The sequence below is a fragment of the Osmerus mordax genome, chromosome 4 (genome assembly GCF_038355195.1).
Source record: "Osmerus mordax isolate fOsmMor3 chromosome 4, fOsmMor3.pri, whole genome shotgun sequence".
Lineage (NCBI taxonomy): Eukaryota > Metazoa > Chordata > Actinopteri > Osmeriformes > Osmeridae > Osmerus > Osmerus mordax.
Genome location: NC_090053.1, coordinates 18,943,360 through 18,968,192, shown reverse-complemented (window position 1 = coordinate 18,968,192; position 24,833 = coordinate 18,943,360). Strand labels below are relative to the sequence as shown.

Below are 24,833 nucleotides of genomic sequence, written 5' to 3'. Positions count from 1 at the left end.
ACCAACAAAGAGTTTACAACTGAATCAACCACCACATGTCCTTCCTCAGCTAAGATACTGTTAAAGTCAAAGCATGGCATCAGTCCCTGCCACAGTAGTGTTTATGTGTGTGTGTGTGTGTGTGTGTGTGTGTGTGTGTGTGTGTGAGGATGGAGCAGGCCAGTGTGTGCGTGTGTGTGTGTGTGTGTGTGTGTGAGGATGGAGCAGGCCAGTGTGTGCGTGTGTGTGTGTGTGTGTGTGTGTGTGTGTTTATGTGTGTGTGAGGATGGAGCAGGCCAGTGTGCGTGTGTGTGTGTGTGTGTGTGTGTGTGTGTGTGTGTGTGTGTGTGTGTGTGTGTGTGTGAGGATGGAGCAGGCCAGTGTGTGCGTGTGTGTGTGTGTGTGAGGATGGAGCAGGCCAGTGTGCGTGTGTGTGTGTGTGTGTGTGTGTGTGTGTGTGTGTGTGTGTGTGTGTGTGTGTGTGTGTGTGTGTGTGTGTGTGTGTGTGTGTGTGTGTGTGTGTGTGTGTGTGTGTGAGAGAGAGAGGATGGAACAGACCTGGATGTAAGCTTCCCTCCGAGTCTGGTCCATAGCGAGGCTCTGGGCCAGGGTCTTGAATTCCTGTTGGTTTTTCCTCATCAGGTACATTTCATGGCGGCTCTGAATGCGAGGAGAGTATACATGATAGTTGCATTCACTACAGACATCTATTAAACGCTGCTGTTTTTAAATTGTATTTAACCACATAGGTCAATCAATTAATAATACACCATAAAAAGTGATAGATCAAGTTCAGGATGCACAGCATATTCATACCCTACTGAGGGCAAGTTAAGTGAGTAACTTCCTCAATGATGCTTGCATGTTACTTACACATCCCTGGTACTGAGGAAGTCTAGATGGGAAGAGTTGGATGGTCTTCCTGACAGTGTTCACTATGCCTTGGTCCTCCCGGAGCATCCACATAATGATCTGGAACAGGAAACAGGAAACAGGGGCTTATCCACTGAGAGTTAACATTCTCCCAGTGTGCAGGCCTCATCAGAGGCCTGTGTTAGATCAGCGAGCACACACTCCGGCATCTAGACCAGTGTACATACCATGGTCTTCAGGCCATACATGATCTTCATGTGTTTGATGGGGGCCACCAGGGTAGGCAGTAGCCTGAAGGTGACATCCAGGAGGTCCAGGACCCAGTGAAAGCGGGCCACATCCCTGGCCCTAACAATGCACCAGGCCTGGGCAGCACCTGTCCTCAGCCTCCAGGGCTCCTCCAGGCTTAGAGAACCGAGGTTTTCATCTGGCCACAGACTGGGATTCAGACCTAGCACACACACGCGAACACAAACGTTATTTACAGTTTTATAAGACTTTTATAAGATATAAAACTACTGTGACTACGGTGTACTGAGCAAATACAATGTTATTACCGTTTGTTTAGGTGAGTCTATTCCATCATGACATAAATAACGAGGTGTAAAATACAACTAATAATTTGCTTTAAAATATAGATAAAACCTGTGCATACCTTCCAATATTTCTATCTTCTGTTGCGCCCAGGCGTATTCAATGATCCACACTGGGAGAGTCGCAATGTCTTGTAAACATTTGATGTCTGGTGTCTTGAGGAGTCCACAGTATCTCTCCATCGGTCTGGCAGTCGATAATTTTGCCAGTTCAAGCATCATCTGACTGGTCGATATTCGATGGAAAGAAGAAGACCGGTCATTGGTCCTCACTAGACAAAAAATTATGTTGGTACTAGTCGGCGAAAATGAACATGTACGGGCAAGTTAGAGACGCCGTTGTCCAACCTCAAACTTTTTTGAAAACGTAGTAATTCTGGTTCACGGCTGTCAAACGTAACCAAATTAAAAGTCTTCTGCCGCAAAAACTTCTTGTTTCCGTTGACATGGACGCTATAGTCCTGGAGATACTTTTATTGTGAAATTAAGATTGAATATTTAAACTTGACCCGGAAGTGTATCGATGGTATCCTCAAGGAGAACCAAACATGCTTATTTTCTCCCCTCAGAATGTGAGATTATAAAAAGACGACAATGATACCAAGGTTGCCACTTCTATCAGTATAAAAACACACGTGGCAAGGTAATGGAGAAAGGCAATTCATGCATGACATTTCAACACGGGGCAGGGTTGCATGGCATTCATTGTCAGTTAGGTCAGATAGCTAAGCTATCATTGAAGCTAATGAGCTCACCATTGAAGCTAATGAAGTCAATGCTGTGTTTTGTATCCATGCCGTTTGGATTATAGTTAGGGCGCCCTGCTCTGTCACCCTGTTAATGTTAATACTTCATTCACAGTTTAATAAGAGTTTTGTTGAGATGTTGTTCTTGTTGTTTATAGTATGTATATGGAAGTATAAGTGTTCGTTTTTTCTTCTGCTTCTAGGTGGACCACAGCTGACTAAAAAACGAATATCACCCAGACGCAGCCATGAACAGAGCCCTGTGTTCCGCCCTTCCGCTGTCCAGGGTCGGCAGATTATGCACAACCAGCCCTCCCCTCAGCGGTGGTTTCTTCCACTGGACATGGGGCACTGTCCCCACACCCCCCTCACGCTCATACTCCTCCAACATCAAGGTGCGCTCCTACCTCCAGTACATCAAACACAAGATCAAGCCCCCCCCTAGCCCTCCCTACCCCCACGTGTGCCAGGTGGGCGACCCCGTGCTGCGATCCCACGCCGCCCCCGTCGACCCGTCGGCGGTGCTGGGGTCGGAGGTGCAGGAAGTGATCGGCGCCATGGTGAAGGTGATGAGGAAGCTGCAGTGTGTGGGGCTGAGCGCGCCACAGGTGGGCGTGCCACTGCGAATCCTCGCCCTCGAGTTCCCGGAGAGCATGTTGAAGGACGTGTCGCCAGCGGCGAGGGAGGCGAGGGGCGTGGCTGTGGTCCCGCTGAGGGTCTTCATCAACCCTCAGCTCCGGGTTCTGGATAGACGCACGGTTCTGTTCCAGGAGGCCTGTGAGAGCATCTCGGGGTTCTCCGCCAGGGTTCCACGCTATCTGGAAGTGGAGGTCTCAGGTAAGATGCAGTCAGGGGGATACCTAGTCAATATCGTTCTTTTCCATAAATCAATCCATAATCAACAATATTAAAAGGATCAAGAAACACACAATCAAGATTAAAGTAGGCTTTAAATTAGTTTGATGTGCTTTAAGGTGTTTTAGCCACATAGTGAGTTATTGTGTGTGTTTGTCAGGGCTCAATGAGAAGGCAGAGCCAGTCACATGGCAGGTAAGTGGCTGGCCAGCCAGGATCCTGCAGCATGAGATGGACCATCTGGATGGGGTTCTCTACATTGACCACATGGACACCAAGACCTTCATCAACATCAAGTGGGAGGAGCACAATGAGTAGGCTCAGTGGACAGATTCCAGGGCTTGGAGGGCATCAGTCCTCTTGGACTGGTGCTTTCTGGAGCATTTACAAGACATGTTAGGAGAGACTGTGTTCTGAGGCCCCTCAGAAGCCAACCACAGCATGGTCCTGGACATTAACACATACCAGACAAGTTGAATCTATTGAATAAATCTTCCAAGGTTTGCTTTTAAATTTATTTGTGGGCTATGTAGCCTGGTATGGCTTAAACAAGTTATTTTTGTAGAACCCAAAGCCTTGTGGTAGACAATAAAATGCCAGGGGTGACATTTTGATGTTCTGTCAACCTTGGCCAGTAGGTGGCATGCTGCACACATGAATGTGAACGACAGACCACTCATTGGATGAAGAAACCTCTGGACAATTTATGATGTTCACAATAATCCAATTATTTAAACTAGACCACTGTTTCTGATTTCAACTATGATGTAAGACACTGTCAGCCAAATCTGATCTTAAACGTTTTGCATTGTGTCTTCTTGCTTCTTAATTCAAAGACAAATATGAACAGAATAGACACTTATTCCCCCTTTAAAATCCATTATTTATTCCTCATTTGTTGTTATCTCCAGACAGAAGTTTGATCACAAGCACGATTGAACATGCCACTCCAGTTTACAGTTCTCAAACAACTCTAAACAGGTTAAAGATGCTGTTTAAATTAAGAACTCCCTTTAATGGCTGAAATAGGCTGACAATGAGCATAAGGCCAGAACATACAATTAACAGAAGAATAGAAAAACAGAGTTCCTCCAGATAGAGAAGTACGTTTAAGGCAAACGTTATAGGCTTCCATTCTCACTGCTAAAGTTGAATTCCAATTAGTATTAGTAAATAGTATTATTTGGCACTGCTGTTAAGGCACAGTGGTTTAGCCGTTTAACTATGCATCACAGTGTGATATACGGTCAGCAAACTAAACTGAGGACGACTGGTCAAAAGTTTGGCCACAGTCACACTGCAGAGGTTTTCGGAACCAGCATCTCTTACAGTACTGGGCATAGCAGTATCTGCACAGCATATATGGAGGCTGAGAGCATCCCTTGGAACAGAGCCCCAGATTGTAGATGTCATGGTGATCCTTGCAGTACTCCACGTTTTTGCAGGAATTGACATGGAAGACCAAGCAACTCTTACAGACTAGCTCTGGGTGTTGAGAGCCGGCCGGATCGCAGCACTCGTGGAGGGGGATGGGCTGAGGGGCGGGGTTCACTCCCAGGGGCCCTGCAGAGGGGTCAACAAGCACTGGGGAGTGCTGCTCTTGAGCCTCGTGGGGCCGTGAAGGTGGAGACACATGAGAGGACAGGCTGGGAGGAAAGGAGTCCCCTCTACTGGGCTCGTTTGAGTTCTCCCTTGGCTTGGCGCTGGAGGTCAATGAAGAGGGGCTCCTTGTCAGACGGTAGGTCAGTGTTGAGGTGCAGACAGGCTCCCTGACTCCATTGCTGTCTCTCATAGCTGGCAGTGATGTGCCAGTACTGACACTCGCCCATGAGGGTGAATGCAGACCGTCCCTGCCCAGCCCCATGTCTCCCTGGCTGGGGTTCAGTCCCTCAGCCGTGTACAGATCCAGATCTCTCCCCGTGGCAGAAGACTCCAGGAAGTCCTCCTTCAGGGCTGGGGTGTCAAACTTCCTCTTGGTGTTGTCCAGGGCTACCTCGAGGCTGTGTCCCCTCAGTCTCTCCTGCACCAGGCTGAGCTGCCACTCTGCAGCCCCAGCCTCAGCCCCAGCCCGAGTCCAAACCCCAGCTCCAGCTCCACACACTCCCCCGGCCCCTCTGTGTTTGTCATAGGCCGTCAGCAGGATGCGACACTCACAGCGGGCAGTGAAAAAGGCACAGGCAAGGAAGAGGAGAGTGTCCAGAGGGCGTGTTGGCAGACTGAGGCAGAGTTCCTCGCTGTTCCTGGCTTTGCTAGCTTGGTATCCCAGCAAGCCGAACAGCTCCAGCATCTGTGCTTCGGACAGTGAGGGCTTGATGTAATGGGTGAACATGCCTGAGAACATCTGTAGGAGGAAGGAGAGAGCAAAATTCACTTTGTTTAAGACAATGGCAAAACCTTCACTAGTTGCAGCTGATAGCTTGACAGCTGTGATATAGAGATGATGTATGCTGGTGAAAGGGAAAACTTCATAGATAAAAAATAAGGCATTCCTACTGGCAGGAACCACCTTACCTTTACCACCTGGTATTCCTTTCTCCAGGGACACAGGTACAGGTTCAAAGCCGCTAGTTCCAATACTTCAAAAGCCTTCGCCAATCCATCTAGTCCACCTGCCACCCCTGCTCTGCTAGGGGTAGGACCTCCCCTAAGAAGTGACTCCTCCATCACCCGCAGGGGGTCCACCCCAGGGAATGCATGCATGCCCTGGGCACGGTCATCCCTCAGAAGTCTCTCCACCTGCTGGGACAGCTTCTCATCTTTACAAACCAGGTTCCAATCCCCCTGCTCAATACGCTGCTCTAGGCTGGTCCTGTACAGCTCCACCAGGTCTCTGGCTTTTCTGTCAAGGCCGCTCATCCTCTCGCAGGCTCTGCGTGGGACACAACATGTTAATTGAGCTAGGTGTAGTGCCAAATAAAGCAGAATGACATGTTCATATTGTTTCAAATATCAGTATTTGTCTACTGTAATTGAGGCTCGAGAAACCTGGTTTTTCGGCGTATGACATGAAATGAAAGCAAAACTAAGGCTGGGAATTCCCCAACCCGACAAGGGGAAGAAGTTGTGTTAGCTAACTACTAGCCTCATCTTTGGTAGACCAAGACCGTTTACTACGTATGCAAGGCTAGTACCTGGTATCGGCATGTTTCAATATAAAAGGAGAACGTAACCAACGCATCTTTTACACTTACGCTAACTTTCCCTAACTTGGAAGTTGATAGCTAGCCTAAAGTAGCTAGCTAGCTAACTACTAGTACCACAAGCCATGATAGCGAACATGTTTTACTGAAAGAAATACTGTTTGCTACAACACACTTGAAATGCTCACCTACTACTTGTTTGGTTAGTTAGGTAGGTATATTTTCACGAAACATTCCGGACCACCGGTTCAGCATCAACAGGTCTGTGAGCGTGATTTCACTTACTTTTAGTTGAGTAAAGTAAACACTGTCACGTGTCAAACACCGTCATCATGAAAAGGCAGGTGCGTTTGGTTTTTGTTATGCAGCGCCCCGGAGTGGTGGAGAAAGTTTTGAAGTTATATGTAGTCTGGGCCTACACAATAATTGAATACAGAGATGAAGAGAGAGAGAGAGAGAGAGAGAGAGAGAGAGAGAGAGAGAGAAAGAGAGAGAGAGAGAGAGAGAGAGAGAGAGAGAGAGAGAGAGAGAGAGAGAGAGAGAGAGGAAGGAAGGAAGGAGATTGGAGCCTATAATATTTTCATTTTATATTATGTGGGCGTGGTTCGAGTGACACTGGTAAAGGGCGGAACTGTGCCCCCTGGGATTTATTTAAAAGTCCTAAACTGTGCAAGTGGTCTCCACAAAGCGCCAACATCACATAATCGCAGTATCGGCACTATTTAGGGACAGCGCTAAGGAACGAGCATGTCAAACGCAGACCGATTAGTTCTGGTTCTCGGAGGAGCAGGGACAGTGGGTTCTGGAATAGTTAAAGGACTGCTTGACAAAGGTAAGCTGTCAGTCAGGTACCCCGGAAGTTTGACCTGTCGCTTGGAACCAACACACCGGGTAATGAATCAGACCGAGGTCAGGGCGCAGAAAATATATAATTACCAGTGCACCTATGTCTTTTTTTTCTAGAAAGCTTTTGGTTGATTTATTGAAAGTCAGCAAGACAGACAGTATAGACTGTATTGCTTCACTTAACGCATGAAGGTCCCATAATTGGAAATACCTAATTTGGCTGCGCCTGGCGAAGTGATTACTGCGTAAAATAACCACCCAATCTGTTTTACGCGCGGTATATAAGGTTCTAAACATTTGTTTTATTCATGAAATATTGTTTTACGTCTTTCTTGAATTAATGAATATATTCTTAGGCTAGTCAAATGTTGTTTAAATGCGCTGTGATAACGTTTTAAAAGTATTTCGTTCTGATGGTTATGTGACAACACTGTCTATGTCTGAACGTGGCTTAGTCCAGCAATGATTTTTCCCTAGTCTGTGACCCTGATCTGCTAACAAGCACAAGTCTATATACGAAACTACAGCCCTGTTGATGGTGAAATAGTCTAATATAGGTTAATACGTTTTGGTTCAAACTCTCTTGATGATTGGTAGTGATAATATGATACTCTTTCATGTTCATATCACACTCCGTCTGTTCTTCCAAACACAGAGTAAGCTGATTAAACAGACAATAGCTTCTACCATTAAAGGGCCTCTATCGTTCAACAAAGAAGGCTTAAATATGTGTAAAATGGCCCCAATAACTAATCTAACCTTAACCTCCCAAACTAAAAGGGTGTAATGTCTCTGCCTTCATTATCTATAAATTCACCATCTGTCAGTGGCGTGTCCAGTATCTTATAAAGAACGTTATAAACAATAGCCTAATGGATGTAAGCTTTATATCAGTTAAGTGAAGCAGCAACGTGTGTCACCCACCCTGTGTAAGTCACAGCTAGGATGTGTGTGTGTGTGTGTGTGTGCAGGTTTCAAGGTGGCCGTCATCTCCAGAGACAACAACAGACTTGAGAAGCTCAAAGGCTTCATCTCGCCCTCCACAAAGGACAATCTAACCACCATTGTGGGGGATGTTGGTAAGAAGGTTTAATCTATCGGTTGATCCATCTCTATGTGTCTTTTGGGAGACAACGAAGACCATGTGTGCTCCTTTCAGGTTCAGAGGACGGGGCAGAGGAGGTGAAGAAGGTCTTGTTGAAGTCTGTAGGGAAGGTGACGGACATCGTCTCCTCTCTGGGATTCAGCTGGTGGCAGGGTGGGCCGCCGCACACCCAGTCTCAGAAGGAGCTCCACTGGGTGAGTCCGGTCTCCCCTCACATGACCTCACGTGCTCGTTCGACCCACAGAGGTGACGTCACTGGTCCCTCTTCAGCTGTCATTAGTGTCTTTTGTTTTCTCTCCCTCTTCCTTTTCTGTCAGCTCCACTCAGAGATGTTATCGTTTCTACTTCAGTAGCTCTCATTATCCTCTGCTCCGTCGCTCTAATGGCATGTCTTTGTCCCTGCCACCGTCTCCCTCTCAAATGGTGTGTGTATGTGTGTGTGCGTGTGTGCGATGTTGAAAACGGTCCCCTGATTCCGTTCATCCGCTTGTTGTTGTTTTCATCTTGTCATTCACATTCAGTATTCCTCATCTCTCTCTCTCTCCGATCGTCCAGGTGATGGAAACCTTGCTGTTCAGCACCTTTGTATCATGGAAAGCCTTCTTCCCCCTAGTAAGGGATGATCCCAACTGCACCTACACCTTCATCACAGGTGAGTACCTCACCTCACCACTATCACAGACCACGCCCCCTACATAGGAAACCCTCCCCTTTCACCAAAAAAAGAACTCTGACATTTTCAAACAAACAAACATTGGCCGGGTTTCCCAGATTCGTTAAGAAGCTCTTCTTAGAACGCTCCTAAGAAGCTCTTGGCGTTAAGAGCTTCTTAACGAATCTGGGAAACCCGGCCATTGTCAGTTAAACACGTAACGCCCCGTTCCATTCTATATGGAGTGCGATTTGAGGGCCGTAGTGCAGTGACGTATGTGTGGCTCTAGGGGGCGCTGGAGAGAAACTGCTGATGCCAGGGACTGGCTTCCTGACGGTGGGTGCGGCCAGCACTCTGGCCTTCTGCCAGGTGCTACGGGAAGAGTACCCTGAGGTACCCTGCAAACTCAACCAGGTGAGGAATACGCCTTTGACCCAGACAGTTCAGACCCATGTAGACCTAAACAGAGCCATACAGACACATACCGTATCCCAGGATATCATACATGTGTGCCATTCACCCACACCCTGACCCCTGTCTCTCAGGTGAAGATCAACACAGGAGTGGCCCCCCCAGAGCGCATGGCCCCTGGCTTCCTCAGCCACCTGGACCTGGGAGAAGCCGTGGCCAGTCTGGTGGAGAGAGGAAACACCTCTCACTCTGTCTTCACCCTCAATGGCCCAGCAGACTTAAAAAACCTCATTATAGAGGGCAAACTTTAGAGCTATGCCCACATATCTACACCCCCAACCCCAGAGCTATGGCTTAATTTGTTTTTCCGCATTCCATTTTGTGATTGTTCTTATTCTGTTATTGGTTAATGTGATTGTTGGCTTGTTGGCTTATTTTATATGCATGTTTTGACTATATAAACTGTAATGATGATGAAGAGGATTCCAAGCTATGTTGAGCTCCTGCGTATAGCCAGTGTGTGTGTAGTGGGATGAGAAAGGACACTTGGAGAGGAAGGCAGAGGGACAAGGACAGGACTCGCAGAAAGAAAACGACAGAGGAGACAGCCAGTAAACCAGGAAAGAGAGAGGAAGGGAGGTGTACAGTAGGATGTGTTAGGAAGGGCTGTTTGCATGATGGTAGGGGGGGGGATTGGTACGTTAGTTTCCCCATAGCGTGACTCCCTTGTCCTGTTCACAGCCACCCCGGCACCTGGCCCATTATCTGCCACCCACTATCTAGGGCATCTTGTAAACAAACAATGCGGGGGTGAGTAAGTGAGAGAGAGGGGTGAGGAGGTGGGAGGTTTCCCTGTTGCTACACGCCCCAGCTGACAGAGAGCAGAGGGCGAATTAGAGGAGGCATTGTTGTCTGTTGTTCACATTGCTAGCTATATGCTTGACTTATTTCGATGCCTGCTGTCCTGCCAGTGGCTGAACTAGCTACCTGCTTTAGCCACAAGAATGTATATTTGACATGCCAATAAAGGACCCTGAGTTTAGCCAGAGATGCACTGGATGACTGTGGGGGGTGGGGTGGAAGCCAGAGTCCAGAGGGTTGGTAGAGGGGCCAGAGGGGTGGTAGAGGGGCCAGAGAGGAGCCTGGTCCAAGGTAGGTTTTGTCGTGCCTTTGTTGGCTAACGGCTACATGTAGTCTTCCTGTCTCTTACGTACATACACACAATCGTTATAACACACACCTTTTCACAAATCCTTACATTGCATCCTGGATGATGATTAAGCTCTATAAAGGAAAAGAATACCGTCTACATTCGAAAGAGGGAGAACAAGCTTACCCGAACCCAGACACTTCAGATCAGAAGTCTATTTTGCCGGGACTGAAAGTGACGGAGAGAGAGAAGTGGAGTGTGTGTGTGTCAGAGTAATAGACGGATGATGTAGGAAGCATGGACAGAGGGTGGGGGGGGTCACATGGCGTGTAAGCACCTCAGCAAGTCCCAGTGAGGCATTCAAGCTGTTAGATAAATAATAGTGTTGGTTTTCACATAAGTGTGAACCATGAGGACTTATAACAATACAACTATCTTAGGTGTTCTAAAGGTAATTCAATATGTTCAGTAAACAATTGACATTCTTAGCATACCAAGTATTTGTGTGAATGAGAGGTCACAAAGGGGACTTAACCAGATCTAAGACTGAGACAAGGACTGAATCTAAGAGCAGGGCGAGAGAGGGGAGTTTAGAGGTGAGTCACATACCTCTACTGGTTTTCATTAAAAAATGTGGAATAACCTTGACCTCCTACAAACATGGGAATCAGTTAAGGCTGAAATATTGAAACAGACGGAAAAACAAATCTGGGAATCTTGGCAGCATCACACAGCCCATTCCGTGCGAGTGCTCAGAGCTCTCAAAGCCCAGTTGCCGTCTTGGTTACCAGAACACGCCTCACACTCGTCAGACTGAAGGCAACACTGCACACACACACACACACACACAAATACAGTACGATTTAAAACTTTGTTTAACAACATACATATTAGAGTTAGACCAAAGAACTAAGTACAAGATAAGAGATGTTCACATTTATAAATTGGTGTAAATTTGCGGGTGTGAGGACATGCGTGTTTGTGATACCTTACAACACATGCGTGATACCTTACATCACATGCGTGATACCTTACATCACGTGCGTGATACCTTACATCACGTGCGTGATACCTTACATCACCTCCGTGATACCTTACATCATGTGCGTGATACCTTACAACACGTGCGTGATACCTTACATCACGTGCGTGATACCTTACATCACGTGCGTGATACCTTACAACACGTGCGTGATACCTTACATCACGTGCGTGATACCTTACATCACGTGCGTGATACCTTACATCACGTGCGTGATACCTTACATCACGTGCGTGATACCTTACAACACGTGCGTGATACCTTACATCACGTGCGTGATACCTTACATCACGTGCGTGATACCTTACATCACGTGCGTGATACCTTACATCACGTGCGTGATACCTTACAACACGTGCGTGATACCTTACATCACGTGCGTGATACCTTACATCACGTGCTGTATTCCCTCACCATGACAGGTCTTAAGGCGTGGGAGTGACAGAGAACGGGGGGAATCAATCTGGTGAACTTTGTATCCAACAACACAGCATCTGCTGTTTAGAAGACTCTGGCTCGAGCCTTCCACGCCTGAGGCTTGTTTGATTTGACGCACGCCAACACACATTCCCTCGGTAGCAAGGGAACCCACACACACCCTGTCCTCTCCCCTGCACCGCCGTCTTCTCATTCTTCCCCTAGAAAGTGAGATCACACGAAACGGTTACAGGAGCTTTTGGGGGTTCTACAGTGCGGTAACTACTGAGCATGAGAGAGGCAACAAACACAGTTGAAATGTCTACTTCTTTATTATTATTATTTACTATAATATAAATCCCCAGGATTTACAACTTTGACCTTCTCTTGTACACAGTAAAATATATGGTATGCACAGTAAAACAGCATCATGTTAAATGGACAAAAAAAGTTTACATTCATTGAGTCTTCAAGAGGAATAGAAACCATCCTAAAACAGTATGTCATCTTCGTAGCGGTATTAGTGGACTGGTTTCATTCAACAGTTCAAACAACTTCCAGGTTATTTTACTGTATTTACATGCATTTACAAGCCTCTCTAAGTCACAGAAAAGCATTTATTTGGTGTCACACATTTCACAGGAAAAATGATCACATTTAACCTGGCTAGAAGGCGTTACAATTCAAATCGCAATTCTGAAACATTTTTTCACATTACCTTTTAACCCTTTTATTTCTTTGACTTAAAAATTAAACATTAAATAGCAAAAAAGGAAACTACCAGTCAGTTAGCACTAAAATCCACTGTCTAAAACCTAACTGAAGGGAATTAACCAGGTACAAAGCGTTCACATATTAGAGCCCAGACAGTGAACTTCAAAATTACCTTTTACAATTCCTTAAAAAAACAGACATTTCTTTCTTTTCTACTAAAACACTGATTTTGAAGTGAGAAGGACTGAGAACTACATGCATTTGCTTAACCAATCGGAAGACAGATCAGCCGTAATATTAATGAGGGTGCCTGTTAGTTTTAAACCCCTGGATCTCCTCACCACCTGAGGTGACTGCAGGAAGAGATGTGTTTCTTACACCAGGCTCTCTAGAACGGCCAGAAGTACTCCCATACCGTCTCTCCTCTTTACGTCACAGTCTTATGTTCTCTGACCAGGTCAATCAGATATGCAAGTTGTAAAGTCTTAAAAAAGAAAAAAAAAGAAGCTAATTCCCTAAACTGCAGTCATCATCATCGTATCATTGTAGTCCCTGGCTGTAACAATTTGCCATGTTTGGACATTCATGCACATGGACGCACGCGCACACACAATTCATCTGACAGAACAAAGAACAAAAAAGTGTTACACACTAAAAGTGCTAAATAAAATGCAAGTATTGTCTGTCCCACAGTTAATTAAAACCCTGATTCAGTGAGCTGACAGTCTATTGGATGACTGGGAGATGCAGTAAACCATCAACACAAACTGGACCTTTCACATACAAAACACTGAAAGTGCACAAATAATTCCCTCTGCTCACATTCTCACTCACACCCTACACCACATGAAATAAAAAATCATTTTCATCCCATTTGCGTTTTTGTCAAACTTTGCTATTTTAACAACCCTGGTTGGGTTGAGGGGGTTGGGGGGGTGGTAGAGGGGGGGTGGGGGGGGGGGTTGGGGGGGTGGTAGAGGGGGGGTGGACACTATAGTGGACAAACGGAGCAGAAACATGCTCGAAGCTGAGCTTCTTTTAGACCAGCAACCTGAAACACAAGACGCCACAGGCAAGGATCAGAAAGACTGTTCCATTCCAGTCATCTCTCTCCATCCATATTTCTCTAAGGAGTGAGTTATTTTTCCAAAACGGAAGCTAGCTAGTTTTAGTTAGCTTCCGTTACCTAGCAACCTAGCATAATACTCGTAGCAATGCTACTACCTGCTAGTGTTACTTGTTAGCCTCCTAATTGTACATTTTGAAGCCATACTATAGCGTTTGTCATATAGTTTTTGTCTATCGGAAAATAGTCGGTTGGAATGTTCAGAATCACATATGTGTGACGCTACTCCTTAACGGGTTAATTCCCTCTCCTCGCTCTCCTTCTCCTCGCTCTCCTTCTTCACCATTGCCAGCCTCCATCTCCGTCCCAAGACTAACATCCTCGGCCAGACTGACAGCTCTGCACTCTTAAGTCAAATGTTTAGTTAGCAGTCGTGTCACTGGGGATTTTGGAAGGGGTGGTCTGATGATGTCACATGGAGTTAATCCCATAGTAATAGGCTGGCGTTGCTGGGGGAATGGAGATGGCTCTAGGGGCTACCATACATCAGGCTCTGCTTTGCTGAACCCATTCACCCCAATCAATCTAATAAACCCATACCAGCAGGGGCCCCTCTCTATGGTACCACAGAACAGTGGGTCTCTCCTGTCTCTCATCATGAAAGGGCTGAGGGCTAAGCACGGTGTGGGCTAGGAGATAGAGGCTGGAAGTTCAAAGTCAAGTCTATCTTTTTTTCCGGGAGGAATATAATGGCTCTGGTTCACAAGAGGAACATGGACTTACACTCTGTCCTCATCTCAGGTGAGTTTGACCAGATAGATGAGGACCAACCTACCTGGCTCAGGTGAGTTTGTCGAGGCCTCCTCCGGTGTGAAGCGTCTCCACATATGTCAGTGCGCTCTGCATGGAGGTCAGACAGTAGCCCTCCTCTCCAATCAGGTACCTGACGGGAAAAACACACAGGGTATACCTTCATACATCCCTGTGAACAGCAAGCAGCGAAACTGTCTACATTCCCTGGTTGACCTCGCATCAGAAGACGCCCTGCTCCTCCTCAACCTTCTGGGGACTACAGAGGGAGACGATTCATAGCACAGGTCTGGGCGGTTCCCTCAGTGCACTGAGGATGTCATGGGGCGGAGGGAGAGATAAGATAATAAAGGGTTGGAGAGGGTCGAGGAGGAGTGGTGGAAAGTGGAGATTTACTGCTCAGGGGACAGAAGGAGGCCTTGAGTTCAAGTCAACTCTGACTGACCTACAGCTAATGAGACCAAGACACGAGAGCCACTGGAGACAGGCCTAGAAGACTGGATGGGACTGTTTGTTATGGAAAGAGAGCAGGGAGGGAGGGGGAAATGTATGAAGGGGAAGAGATAGAGATGTTTATTCTGAAGCAGTTGTGGTGGTCATGTGGGAGTGGTCAAGTGCTTGCATATCAAACAAACATCTCCAGTCCACTGACGGACAGTAAGGTCACCAATCGCAGCAGAGACTGACATCATCCAATTACCCAAGACCTGCCCATTTGTGTCCTACAGAGTGAGAGCCACACATACACACCCACCCACATCTTTTCCAAACCACTGAGCTGTATAAACATCAAGTGGGTTTTTATTTGTATTTTTATAGGAAGGAAAACTGAACCAGAATGTCCCGACATTCCTCAGGCAGAGCCAATCTAACCAGCCTGTTAAAAGCTGCCGTTACCTCCACTAGACGACCTCTGGGGTGTGGTCTGCCTTGACACGCAACCCACGACACACTGATCCGAGAGGACAAGGGAGAATGGGAGAGGGAGACACAGGTTTTTGGACAACCACTGTAGTTAGTAGTTGTAGTCACCTATTGTAGTTGCTAGTTGTAGTCACCTACTTTAGGTGCTAGTTGTCGTCAACACCTGTAGTTACTAGTTATACAAAATTAAGACCGAAAAGAACCAAGGACATAAGATGGATCCAATGGAGACACTGTGCATGTGCGTGTGTGTAACCTGTAACTTACCCCTCATGGATGAACTCCTCCAGGGCAGCACATTCAGAGAGCAGCTGAGGACAGCCACACCTCAGGGCCACGAAGGACAGGATGGGCAGCAGGTCATCTGCACCACTGCAAGGTCACAATTTGATATAATTATATATACACACACATCACAGTATGTCCATGATTAAGAACCAGCTACCCCACATATCTGACCCGAAACCACCTCCTCCACAACCACAAACTAATTCAGCTTCGGGAGTCTAAAACTGAGCTGGCAGAAGATTACTGAAGTAGCACTTTAGCATAATGGATGCCAGGGGATTATGGTCCTCCAAGAACGCACTGCAGAGCGGACCAGTGCAGAGAGCTGCTGCTAGCTAGCTAACTCCACACGTCAGCATCTCTCACTGCCTATATGCTGGCGGAGGAGGCAGATCCATGGTACATGAAATAAGGCCTCAATCCTCTTTACCACACGTTAATATTTGATCAATGTGAAATCAAAGAAAGATAGATGAAGCAAGAAAGCGAAAGGAAAGAGAAGGTTTTCTGAGACTAGGTATGGGCGCTGGGCAGCTTGCCGCCCACCAGGGCTCGAGTGGGCTAACAGGTCAGTGGGTGGGACCAACAGGCTGGCTTGTGTGGCTAACAGGTTTGAGTGCAAGGCTCGTAGAGCCACCTAATCTGTTTTCTCCCCAAACACTTGAATGGTTTTACTAGTTACCCATAACCCCGGTACAGTGGTTAGTCCTAAAGTAGACAGTTTTCCTATCAAGGAAAATAGCTACTTCTGCCTTTCCTGACAGTCATGGTTTCTCTGCATAGCTCCATCCCAACCATCCCTACTGTGAGCCTCCATCCAGCATGTTGCTGTTGTCCGCTCCATGTTAGTGCTGCCCCAGACTGGTGAAGTAAATAAGAAATAATTTCCCCCTCACTGATCTGGTCAAATGAACTGCTCCACTTTGTGCTCTCTCTCTCCGTCTGGTTCTCCGTGTCTCGTCTGTCTGGTTCTCTGTGTCTCATCTGTCTGGTTCTCTGTGCCTCGCCTGTCTGGTTCTCTGTGTCTCGTCTGTCTGGTTCTCTGTGCCTCGCCTGTCTGGTTCTCTGTGCCTCGCCTGTCTGGTTCTCTGTGCCTCGCCTGTCTGGTTCTCTGTGCCTCGTCTGTCTGGTTCTCTGTGTCTCGTCTGTCTGGTCTGCAGTACCCTGCCTCTACCCTTCAGAGAAAGTTTCCTCTCTTCTGTTTCTCCCTTCGCCTCTCCTCCTAGCTGGGCCCTGGGTGGGTCCAGGCTAGACAGGGCGACCTAGTTTTGGGATCAGGCTGAAGGAAGCCCTCTGCAGGGGGCAGAGGACCTAGGACAGACCCCTGCAGCGTCCGGCCTCGCTGAGGCCTGATAAGGTCTGACAAGGGGGGGGACCCTCCTGCAGGAGGGCTTCAATTATGTTTGGGAACTTCCAGAACACTCCTGTGGGTCCTTCCCTTTGTCACTTCTGATAAGCACCAAGGCAGAGTTAGAGGGAAAGGGAGGGGGGGGGGGGGGAGACTCGTTTCAGAGATCAATTATTTTTGTCTGGTTGTGTCTTTTGAAACATGTCTGTTCATGCCTCTGTTCGTGCATGTGCGTTGGCGTACTGACATGGCTGCTGTTTTGGGTGCAGAGTCCGCCTCATGGAGACATCTGTAGTCTTCGGCACACGCACAGATGAGACGCAATGTCCTCACTGCAAAACAACAGACAGATACATGACGGGTGTGTGTGAGTGTGTGTGCTGAACAGGTTTTTATCCGGCGACAGAGAAACGTTTTCTATGTTCTATGCACGAAGACCACATGACCTGAGGCCGTCTGTTCTGGGTGTCCATTTAGGGTTGAGTAACTAAAACGGGCCATGTGTCCCCAGCCTCTAAACATGCCTCCTCCCTCTCTTCCCTACGGTCTTCAAACAGGCTGGTTCTCACCCAGACACTCCAGCTTCCTCTGGGGACAGGAGTCTTTGCACATCGAGCGCAGCTCCTGCACTGCACACTCGTAGGGGTAGGAACCGTGCAGCACTGCGGGGTCCTGGGGGAACAGTTTAGCTGAGACACCCACGTCTCCAGGTGTCACCTCATGGTGGAGTCGCATGCTGTCCTCCAGACACAGCTCCCGGTCTCGATTCACCTTCCTGCATCGGCCGGGACACACCGATGGAAGAGAGTTGGTTCACCACCAGATACTGGCACATTACTGACTGGCACATTCCTATTTATTAAGAGATTCACTTTACAAAGGATTCAATATTCAATGATCTCAAACACAGAAGCCGCAGAGTGCCAGAGAGAGGAGGAGCTGTTGTCTAGTTACAGACTGATGCTGCCATCTACAGACTGATGCTGCCATCTACAGACTGATGCTGCCATCTACAGACTGATGCTGCCATCTACAGACTGATGCTGCCATCTACAGACTGATGCTGCCATCTACAGACTGATGCTGCCCTCTACAGACTGATGCTACCATCTACAGACTGATGCTACCATCTACAGATGGGCACAGTTACCTGAAAAGAGCCAGCAGAGGGCTCCACAGAGGGGTGAAGAAGGCCTCTTCAATGCTGGCCAAACACAGATCTTTAGACGTGGCTGTGTTGAGGCACTCAAAGGAGAGCAGACACAGGGATAAAAGCTGGTCTGAAACACACAAATTGCACGTCATTAAAGTATACCACAACAACATAAGGGTTTTTCATAAACACACAATACATTTCTCAGCATCTACGCCTACAAACACTGAAATGACATGAGTGTTGTACTGCATAAGGGACAGAAAAGGTGTTTTGATACATATTTGATTGAACACACACACAAACTCTCATTCTTACCTATGGCGATGTGTATGTCCTTGACAATGTCCTTCAGATGCTCTTTGAGGGCGCGGACCTCCAACCCATGGATGATGCTCTCAGACTCGGGTTCAATCTGGTTCGAGGCTTCAAAGGTCAAATCACTGTCCACCCTCGCATTCCCATGGGGCGGGGCCCAGTCCAGCGGGGTCAAGAACTGCTCGAGGTCCTCAAACGAGTTTTCCCGGTCCACACAGTGGTCGGTACCTGGGCTGGCCGGCCCGGCGCTGTCCAGCTCCTCCTCACTCGCGTTGTGCTCGTTGGAGGAGATCGAGGTGTTGTAGTCTGAGCCCGATTTCTGGTGCGGTTCTGGGTTGAGCAGGTTCTGAGCGCTGCGGGAAGGCTTGAGGGTGGGGGAGGGGCTGGCCGGGGGCCCCCTGCTCACCAGGGGGTAGAGATGGTTGTAGATGCGATACTGGTGCTTCTTTAGGAGCATCATCACTGGGTGGTCTGCACGGCTGAGGTAGGCACACAAAAACAGCACATCTTACACTCTGCGCTGAGCAGTAGTACAGCAGCCCGCCTAATGGAGATGTACAGCGGGGTACCTGAGAAGATATGCAACTAGACCGGACACCAGGCTGTCATCATCTGGGCTCTTCTTAAGTTTCTCTTTCCACAGCTTGGGCCAGTCCTTTTGGGGTAGAGAAGGAGACCAAAACAGAGTGTTCTTATGTGGAAAACTACAGGTTGTCAAAGAGACAGGGTCCTTTCACTTTCTTTACATTTACATTTAGTCATTTATCAGACGCTCTTATCCAGAGCGACTTACAGTAAGTACAGGGACATTCCCCCCGAGGCAAGTAGGGTGAAGTGCCTTGCCCAAGGACACAACGTCAGTTGGCATGACCGGGAATCGAACTGGCAACCTTCGGATTACCAGCCCGATTCCCTCACCGCTCAGCCACTTGACTCCCACTCTTTGGCACTCACGTGGTCTTGTTCATACTCCAGAACGTTGGTGTACAGAGGCCTTTGCTCCTGCTCCTCTGTTGTCACTGTACCAGATGCTGCAAATCTCCTGGATGAGACACAACACCTTTAAGACTAAGCCCCCCAGTGGGCTCCAATGGCCTAGACTAATTCACGTGGAACACAGATGGGTGACACCCTGTGTCACCTAAATTGGTTGACCTCACTCAGTATAAATACCACACAGCTACAGCTAGGTTTTAAGTGGTAATGATGTTTTCAGAAGGCTAAAAGGGTGTTTCGGCAATGCGTTCAAGTCAAGAACTTGCACTTGAAGTGTGTGGAAGTGAAACCACAGTGACACTTGTAGTGTTTGAAAAGATTATTATAAACGTCCTAAACATTTCTGCATGAGTGTCAAGCTGAGAAGAATTAATGTTATCAATGCCCATCCCAAAACACCATCTCTGACTGGGGGAAATAATCCACTTCTGAATTTCTACATCCCATTTTGTCTCATCACTCTGTGAATATGTCTAGTGAGAGAAACACATTACACTGATCAACAGCCAACAACACAATCTTCCAACAGTTTAGATTCAAATACAAATATGGGGTATATTTGGTATATATATAAGACCCAGCCAGCCAGGCCGTACCTGTTGGCCTCCTCCTGCAGTCTCAGTCTCCTCTCCTCCATCCTCCTCTGAAGCTGCAGGCGTTAAGGACGCAAACCTGAACAGGATCTCAAGTCCCTTTTTAGACCTACATTTGACCATTTTAGGACCAATCAATTACTATCCAAAGTGTCCAGATCAACACCAATGCTTGATTTCTCATGGAAATCAGGGGGCCAGACCTTGGTCCCCAACCCCCACTAATGACACCAACCGTTACAGTAATACAATCACACACAAACACACTAGTCCAGGGCTTATGCCAGACCCTGCATTTTGTGGAGGAAAATGGCATTTCCTGTTTACTTTATATCATTCACTAATCAACAGAACTCTCACTAATCAATAGAACTAGTCATTGGATTGTAGTTAGTATGTTCTCATGTGAGTTTGCTATTGATAAGAGTAGATTGGGTGTACGTGTCAGTTTGAATAGATGGTCAGGGTCACGTGAAAGTTATGTGTACATGTATCATGATGACTATGGGGAGAGCTCCACCCATGACCTCTCTGTGCCCTGAGAGACGTGATGGGCTGTGAATCTCTTTCTCTGTGACTGTTGTAACGTCATTACTGCCTGACTATCACTATCCATGTTTACTTTCTTGTGCCCTATAATAGATGGTCATTTGGCCTTCAGAGCTGGGAGAGACATGATTGAGACCTAAGCCTGGTTGTCCTTTTTTGTAAGAGGTGTGGTTTTCTCTCCCAATCTGCAGATTAATAATACTTGATAACTTGATTTAAAAAAATCCAGAACTCAACTGAACGGTCACCCTGTTATTAAAGAAATGGACCAAACCCTTTCTTCATCAATATGTCCTGCATTTCCCAACCAAACTCACTCCAACAAAAGGATACAGCGTCCTGCCTGGCCTTGGCTATGATCAGGTTTTCCATCATTTGTCGCTGAAGAGACAGCTTCTGCAGAGAAACAAAACACACACATTTCTGATTATCCACACGTCTGCTCTCTGCCTCTGACACCATATCAGACTAAATACACATTAGATAAGATCATTCTCAAGATGCCACACTTCTTCTTTCAAAAGGTATGAAACTAGCTATTAACTACACTTGAACAACTAATGCATGAGTAACTGACCGTAGGTGAGGTGAATCTGTGGGTCCAAATGGGTTTAGGGTTACCATTATTTCTACAGTTTTGTATACAGTCTGTGAAGCTAACACTATGTGCGTGTCATCAACAACCAATTTCTGGTGACCAACAGTAACTCCCATAGGACACGTCCTAACAATACAATTAATGTAACACTAACGTAACACTCGTTTGTCGCCACAACAACCATGTTAACAGCCAACAATACATCATTTTGCTGCAGCAGTCTATTTAGCTTTATCAATATACCTTCACAAACTCCTTCAGTTTTTTCCAGTAAGGCCGAAGATCCATTTTGGTTTTGTTTCGTTGCGTCATTCTGGGTAAATAGCTGATGGGATTTTGATCGAAATTGTTCTTAGGTGATCGTCTATCAACGCAAACTGTTTGGATTGTGCGCAAAAAGCGCATGGGATTTAGAATTGTCTGAATTTGCAAAAATACTCACCGAGTTGACAACGCGCTTGAATTACTTTGTGTCTAGCCAAGCACACACGATAACTCAAATATTAATATTTTATTTTCGTCCTGTCTCCGTCTAGATCATAGCGGAGAGTGTACCCGCTGATTTACCGTCGCAAATAGAACTAGGCGAACCTAGCAGTGTTCGCGCGAGGTCTATTACTAAACAAATCGATTTGAATGGGCGTGAGATATGTCTCTCTCACCAATCATGTATCACTACAAGGGAGCCCAGTATAAGTAGCCTATCCATTTACATTTTATTGTCACAGTCACGTAAACGACGCAGGTTCTATCAACAAACAGATAATCCTAGAACTGATGGGATAGCCCTGCCCTATACTGTGTATGCAGGTTGAAATTGTGTTAAGATTTTTAAGTAAAATATATTGTTTAAGGCCAGTGACTTGGCCACTGAAATTTGTGTAGTGCAATCTTTTTTTTATTATATTGATGTAGACTCTTGTTGCAATTGTAATGTGTCCTCAATGGACTGTGATGGTTTGGAGAACACACTAACCAGAGAAGTCTTCTGAGTTGCCTGCCCAGGTTGGAGCCTTGCCAGACGAGCCTGATAATTGGCTTTCAGCTTTTGGTTCAGAAGTGAAGCCTCCTCAATCGGTGTAAGCTCCCTTTGACCGGCAAATGTACAAACACACATGCATGGAGATAGGGGGAATCAAAAAGAGACAAGAAACTCAGACCATGTCTATAAAAACAAGCCAGCAGTTAGCTCAGCAGCTACAAAAGTTATACAGGGACAACTATTAAAATAGTTATTTTTCACCTTTGAAACAATGAATTACTTTCAAACCATCACAATTCCATCCATCCACGCAACCCAAAGCTATAAAACAAATGTGTTGTGGTGCCTTGTTTTCACACCAGTGGTGACCACTCACTTCTTCATATCCTGTAACACTGCTGTCTGCAATCTCTGGAAGACTTCAGGGGGCAGGAAGGGGGAGAGCTCACCCTCTCCTTCAGATTGAACCCTACGGTGCCCCAGCCTTGGATTGGCTCTGTGCTTCATCTCAGCCACAGCCTCTTGTGGTGTGACTGTGTAAGGAAGGAGAGGAGGAGAAAAGGAGGAGGGTTATACGCGTCACACAGGGAAACCATGCTGGTAAAATACCTAGATTGGAGGAAAATGTGTATATTCACCACAATCTCCACAGCTTGCTACAACAACAGTAGTGTCTTGGGTTGTGGGCTGGTTCAGGTCTGAGTTCTGGTTCTGGCTTAGGGCTTGGGTCTGGGTGGGTGAGTAGTGCTCTATGAAGGACTTGGCTCTCTCTAAACACTGCTCTGCCAACCTCAGCATCCTCTCCACCTCCACCGCAACCATTTCTCCGTCCGCTACAGAAGACAATAGAGAAATGCTGATTGTAAATATTTCAGAAATCAACATTATACAAGTGACTCAGCAAAAAATGAACACAACAGGCCAGGTAAATTGAGCCCAACCTTCCATCCAATTCTCCCTTTCTTCCTTACTCCCTCCCAAATAGGAGCTACCTCGTTGTTTAGTCAACTATTCACTTGTGTGTCAGATGATTAAAAAAACATTTTGGATTCATCATGCAGAACATGAGATGGCTCTCTGGGTGTCACTCGTGGAATGCCAATGATTCAGTCACCTGGTAAATGATCAATATCTACTTGATTAGTTCTTGTGAAAGGAGACAAGCACCAGGTCCCTGACATTCTTGCAAGGAGAAGGGAGGACTGTCTAAACAATGACAGGGATCATTAACAACATGATTAACAAGCTTCACTTTTCGCAGACAAAGACAGACAGACTGTTTCTCCAGATAGGGCTGATTGCCTTGTCTTGAGCCGACTCTGGACTGTCCAGTTTGATTTGGAGGGTTGCATATCAAATCAAATCAAATGTATTTGTATAGCCCTTTTTACACGCAAGCATGTCACAGAGGGCTTCACATACGCCCATAGAACTGCCCCTCAACCAACCTAAACCCTCAAGGAAGACAAGGAAAAACTCCCAGAAAAACTCCCAACAGGAGAAAAAATGGAAGAAACCTTGGGAGGAGCAATTCAGAGAGGGATCCCCTCCTCCAGAGACGGTTGGTGAGAGAGAGGAGCAGAACACAGGCTAAACATAGTCATACAGTGTCAATAGGTTTTGAAACACCAAAATCCATTAATAATCCATATAGAATACATCTGCTGTAGCCAGGTATCATGACTGACTGTTCATTTCATATACCACTTGAGGATTGAGCAACAGCTATTCCAAATCCTATTATGCTAATATAACATGTGACATTAATGTTATACCGTTAACACTTACAAGGTTTAATCATTTGAACGTTATTTAATGACAGTAGTTGTATACACTGCTATACTAGCTCCATAAAATGAATGACAAGCTTAAATCAAATGGTTTCTTTTGGAATAGTATTTTATTCAGTTTGATCATGCGTATCACCACACCACTGATCTCATCTTACTTTGAGACATCGCATCCTCCAGAAGCGAATTGGAAATGTAGCTGATACTCTTCAGGTATTCACAATATGCTTCCTGGAGACGTAAACAATAATCAGTATATCGGTATTGTTATAGGCACACATAATAGCAAATACGTACGTTACAGCAGCAGGGAACGTGTACAGATACCGGTGTAGCCTGTAACTTTTTCTTTCTTTTTTTGAGACAATTAAAATTTGTTACAATTCTGGCTGACCAAGCCCACCCAACCCTTTCTTTGCCAGTTTGTTTACATTATTAGGCCTGAGTGTATAGTCGTATTCTGTCGCCCCCTTTATACTAGCCCACTCGGTAGCATGATAGAATACCTTGTGTCTGTTCCCTGCGTCTAGTTGTATTGCCAATTTAGCCATTTTCATTGCATTTTGGAGGGGCTTCACGCCAGCGTCACAGCCAGACTTGGCGGCCATGACTGGACCGGATGTACACAATCCGTAAACAACGGAAGCAGTGAAGGACCTAAAAGTATGCTTAATGTTTAAGAAGTCAAAGATAATAAAGGGAATGTATATTATTAATGTCAAGGGTTTAAGCAGTTTTTTGTATTAGAAATGATCATATGCAATCACATTAATAAGCGTTTCAGTTTCTACCTTTGAAAAATCGTAATGCTTAATGTGATACTTCTGTTAGATAGCAGAATGTTGTATATAATAGTAAATGTATCTATTATATACAACTGTTATTCAAATAAACA

General features: G+C 46.3%; 4 protein-coding genes across 6 annotated transcripts; 2 read left to right on the top strand and 2 right to left on the bottom strand.

Annotated features, from left to right (window-relative positions):
- The first annotated feature begins 1,981 nt into the window (after positions 1–1,981).
- pdf (peptide deformylase, mitochondrial) lies at positions 1,982–3,859 on the top strand. Its single transcript, XM_067235495.1, has 3 exons — positions 1,982–2,088; positions 2,395–3,028; positions 3,207–3,859. Exons 2-3 carry the CDS (start codon positions 2,440–2,442, stop codon positions 3,362–3,364), a joined length of 747 nt encoding a protein of 248 aa, XP_067091596.1. The 5' UTR covers positions 1,982–2,088; positions 2,395–2,439; the 3' UTR covers positions 3,365–3,859.
- A 56-nt stretch (positions 3,860–3,915) lies between these two features.
- spata2l (spermatogenesis associated 2-like) lies at positions 3,916–6,557 on the bottom strand. 2 transcript variants are annotated; one of them, XM_067235494.1, is made up of 3 exons: positions 6,472–6,557; positions 5,558–5,915; positions 3,916–5,387 (listed from the first exon to the last, which is right to left on the bottom strand). In XM_067235494.1, the coding sequence occupies exons 2-3, from the start codon at positions 5,900–5,902 to the stop codon at positions 4,302–4,304; spliced, it is 1,431 nt and encodes a 476-aa protein (XP_067091595.1). In that variant the 5' UTR covers positions 5,903–5,915; positions 6,472–6,557; the 3' UTR covers positions 3,916–4,301. The 2 variants fall into 2 exon arrangements, with proteins under 2 accessions (XP_067091595.1, XP_067091594.1); XM_067235493.1 differs by having other exon boundaries at positions 6,375–6,515.
- A 320-nt stretch (positions 6,558–6,877) lies between these two features.
- Positions 6,878–10,242, top strand: si:dkey-238o13.4 (uncharacterized protein LOC560780 homolog). Its single transcript, XM_067235237.1, has 6 exons — positions 6,878–7,018; positions 8,004–8,111; positions 8,192–8,331; positions 8,693–8,789; positions 9,079–9,203; positions 9,335–10,242. Exons 1-6 carry the CDS (start codon positions 6,934–6,936, stop codon positions 9,509–9,511), a joined length of 732 nt encoding a protein of 243 aa, XP_067091338.1. The 5' UTR covers positions 6,878–6,933; the 3' UTR covers positions 9,512–10,242.
- A 3,227-nt stretch (positions 10,243–13,469) lies between these two features.
- Positions 13,470–24,546, bottom strand: vps9d1 (VPS9 domain containing 1). 2 transcript variants are annotated; one of them, XM_067234755.1, is made up of 16 exons: positions 24,445–24,546; positions 24,097–24,169; positions 22,787–22,981; positions 22,525–22,681; positions 22,143–22,254; positions 20,902–20,964; positions 20,023–20,075; positions 19,385–19,472; positions 19,005–19,085; positions 18,431–18,914; positions 18,110–18,239; positions 17,529–17,734; positions 17,207–17,291; positions 15,591–15,695; positions 14,425–14,532; positions 13,470–13,574 (listed from the first exon to the last, which is right to left on the bottom strand). In XM_067234755.1, the coding sequence occupies exons 1-15, from the start codon at positions 24,544–24,546 to the stop codon at positions 14,430–14,432; spliced, it is 2,037 nt and encodes a 678-aa protein (XP_067090856.1). In that variant the 3' UTR covers positions 13,470–13,574; positions 14,425–14,429. The 2 variants fall into 2 exon arrangements, with proteins under 2 accessions (XP_067090856.1, XP_067090857.1); XM_067234756.1 differs by lacking the exons at positions 24,097–24,169; positions 24,445–24,546 and adding an exon at positions 23,263–23,310.
- Positions 24,547–24,833: the final 287 nt, after the last annotated feature.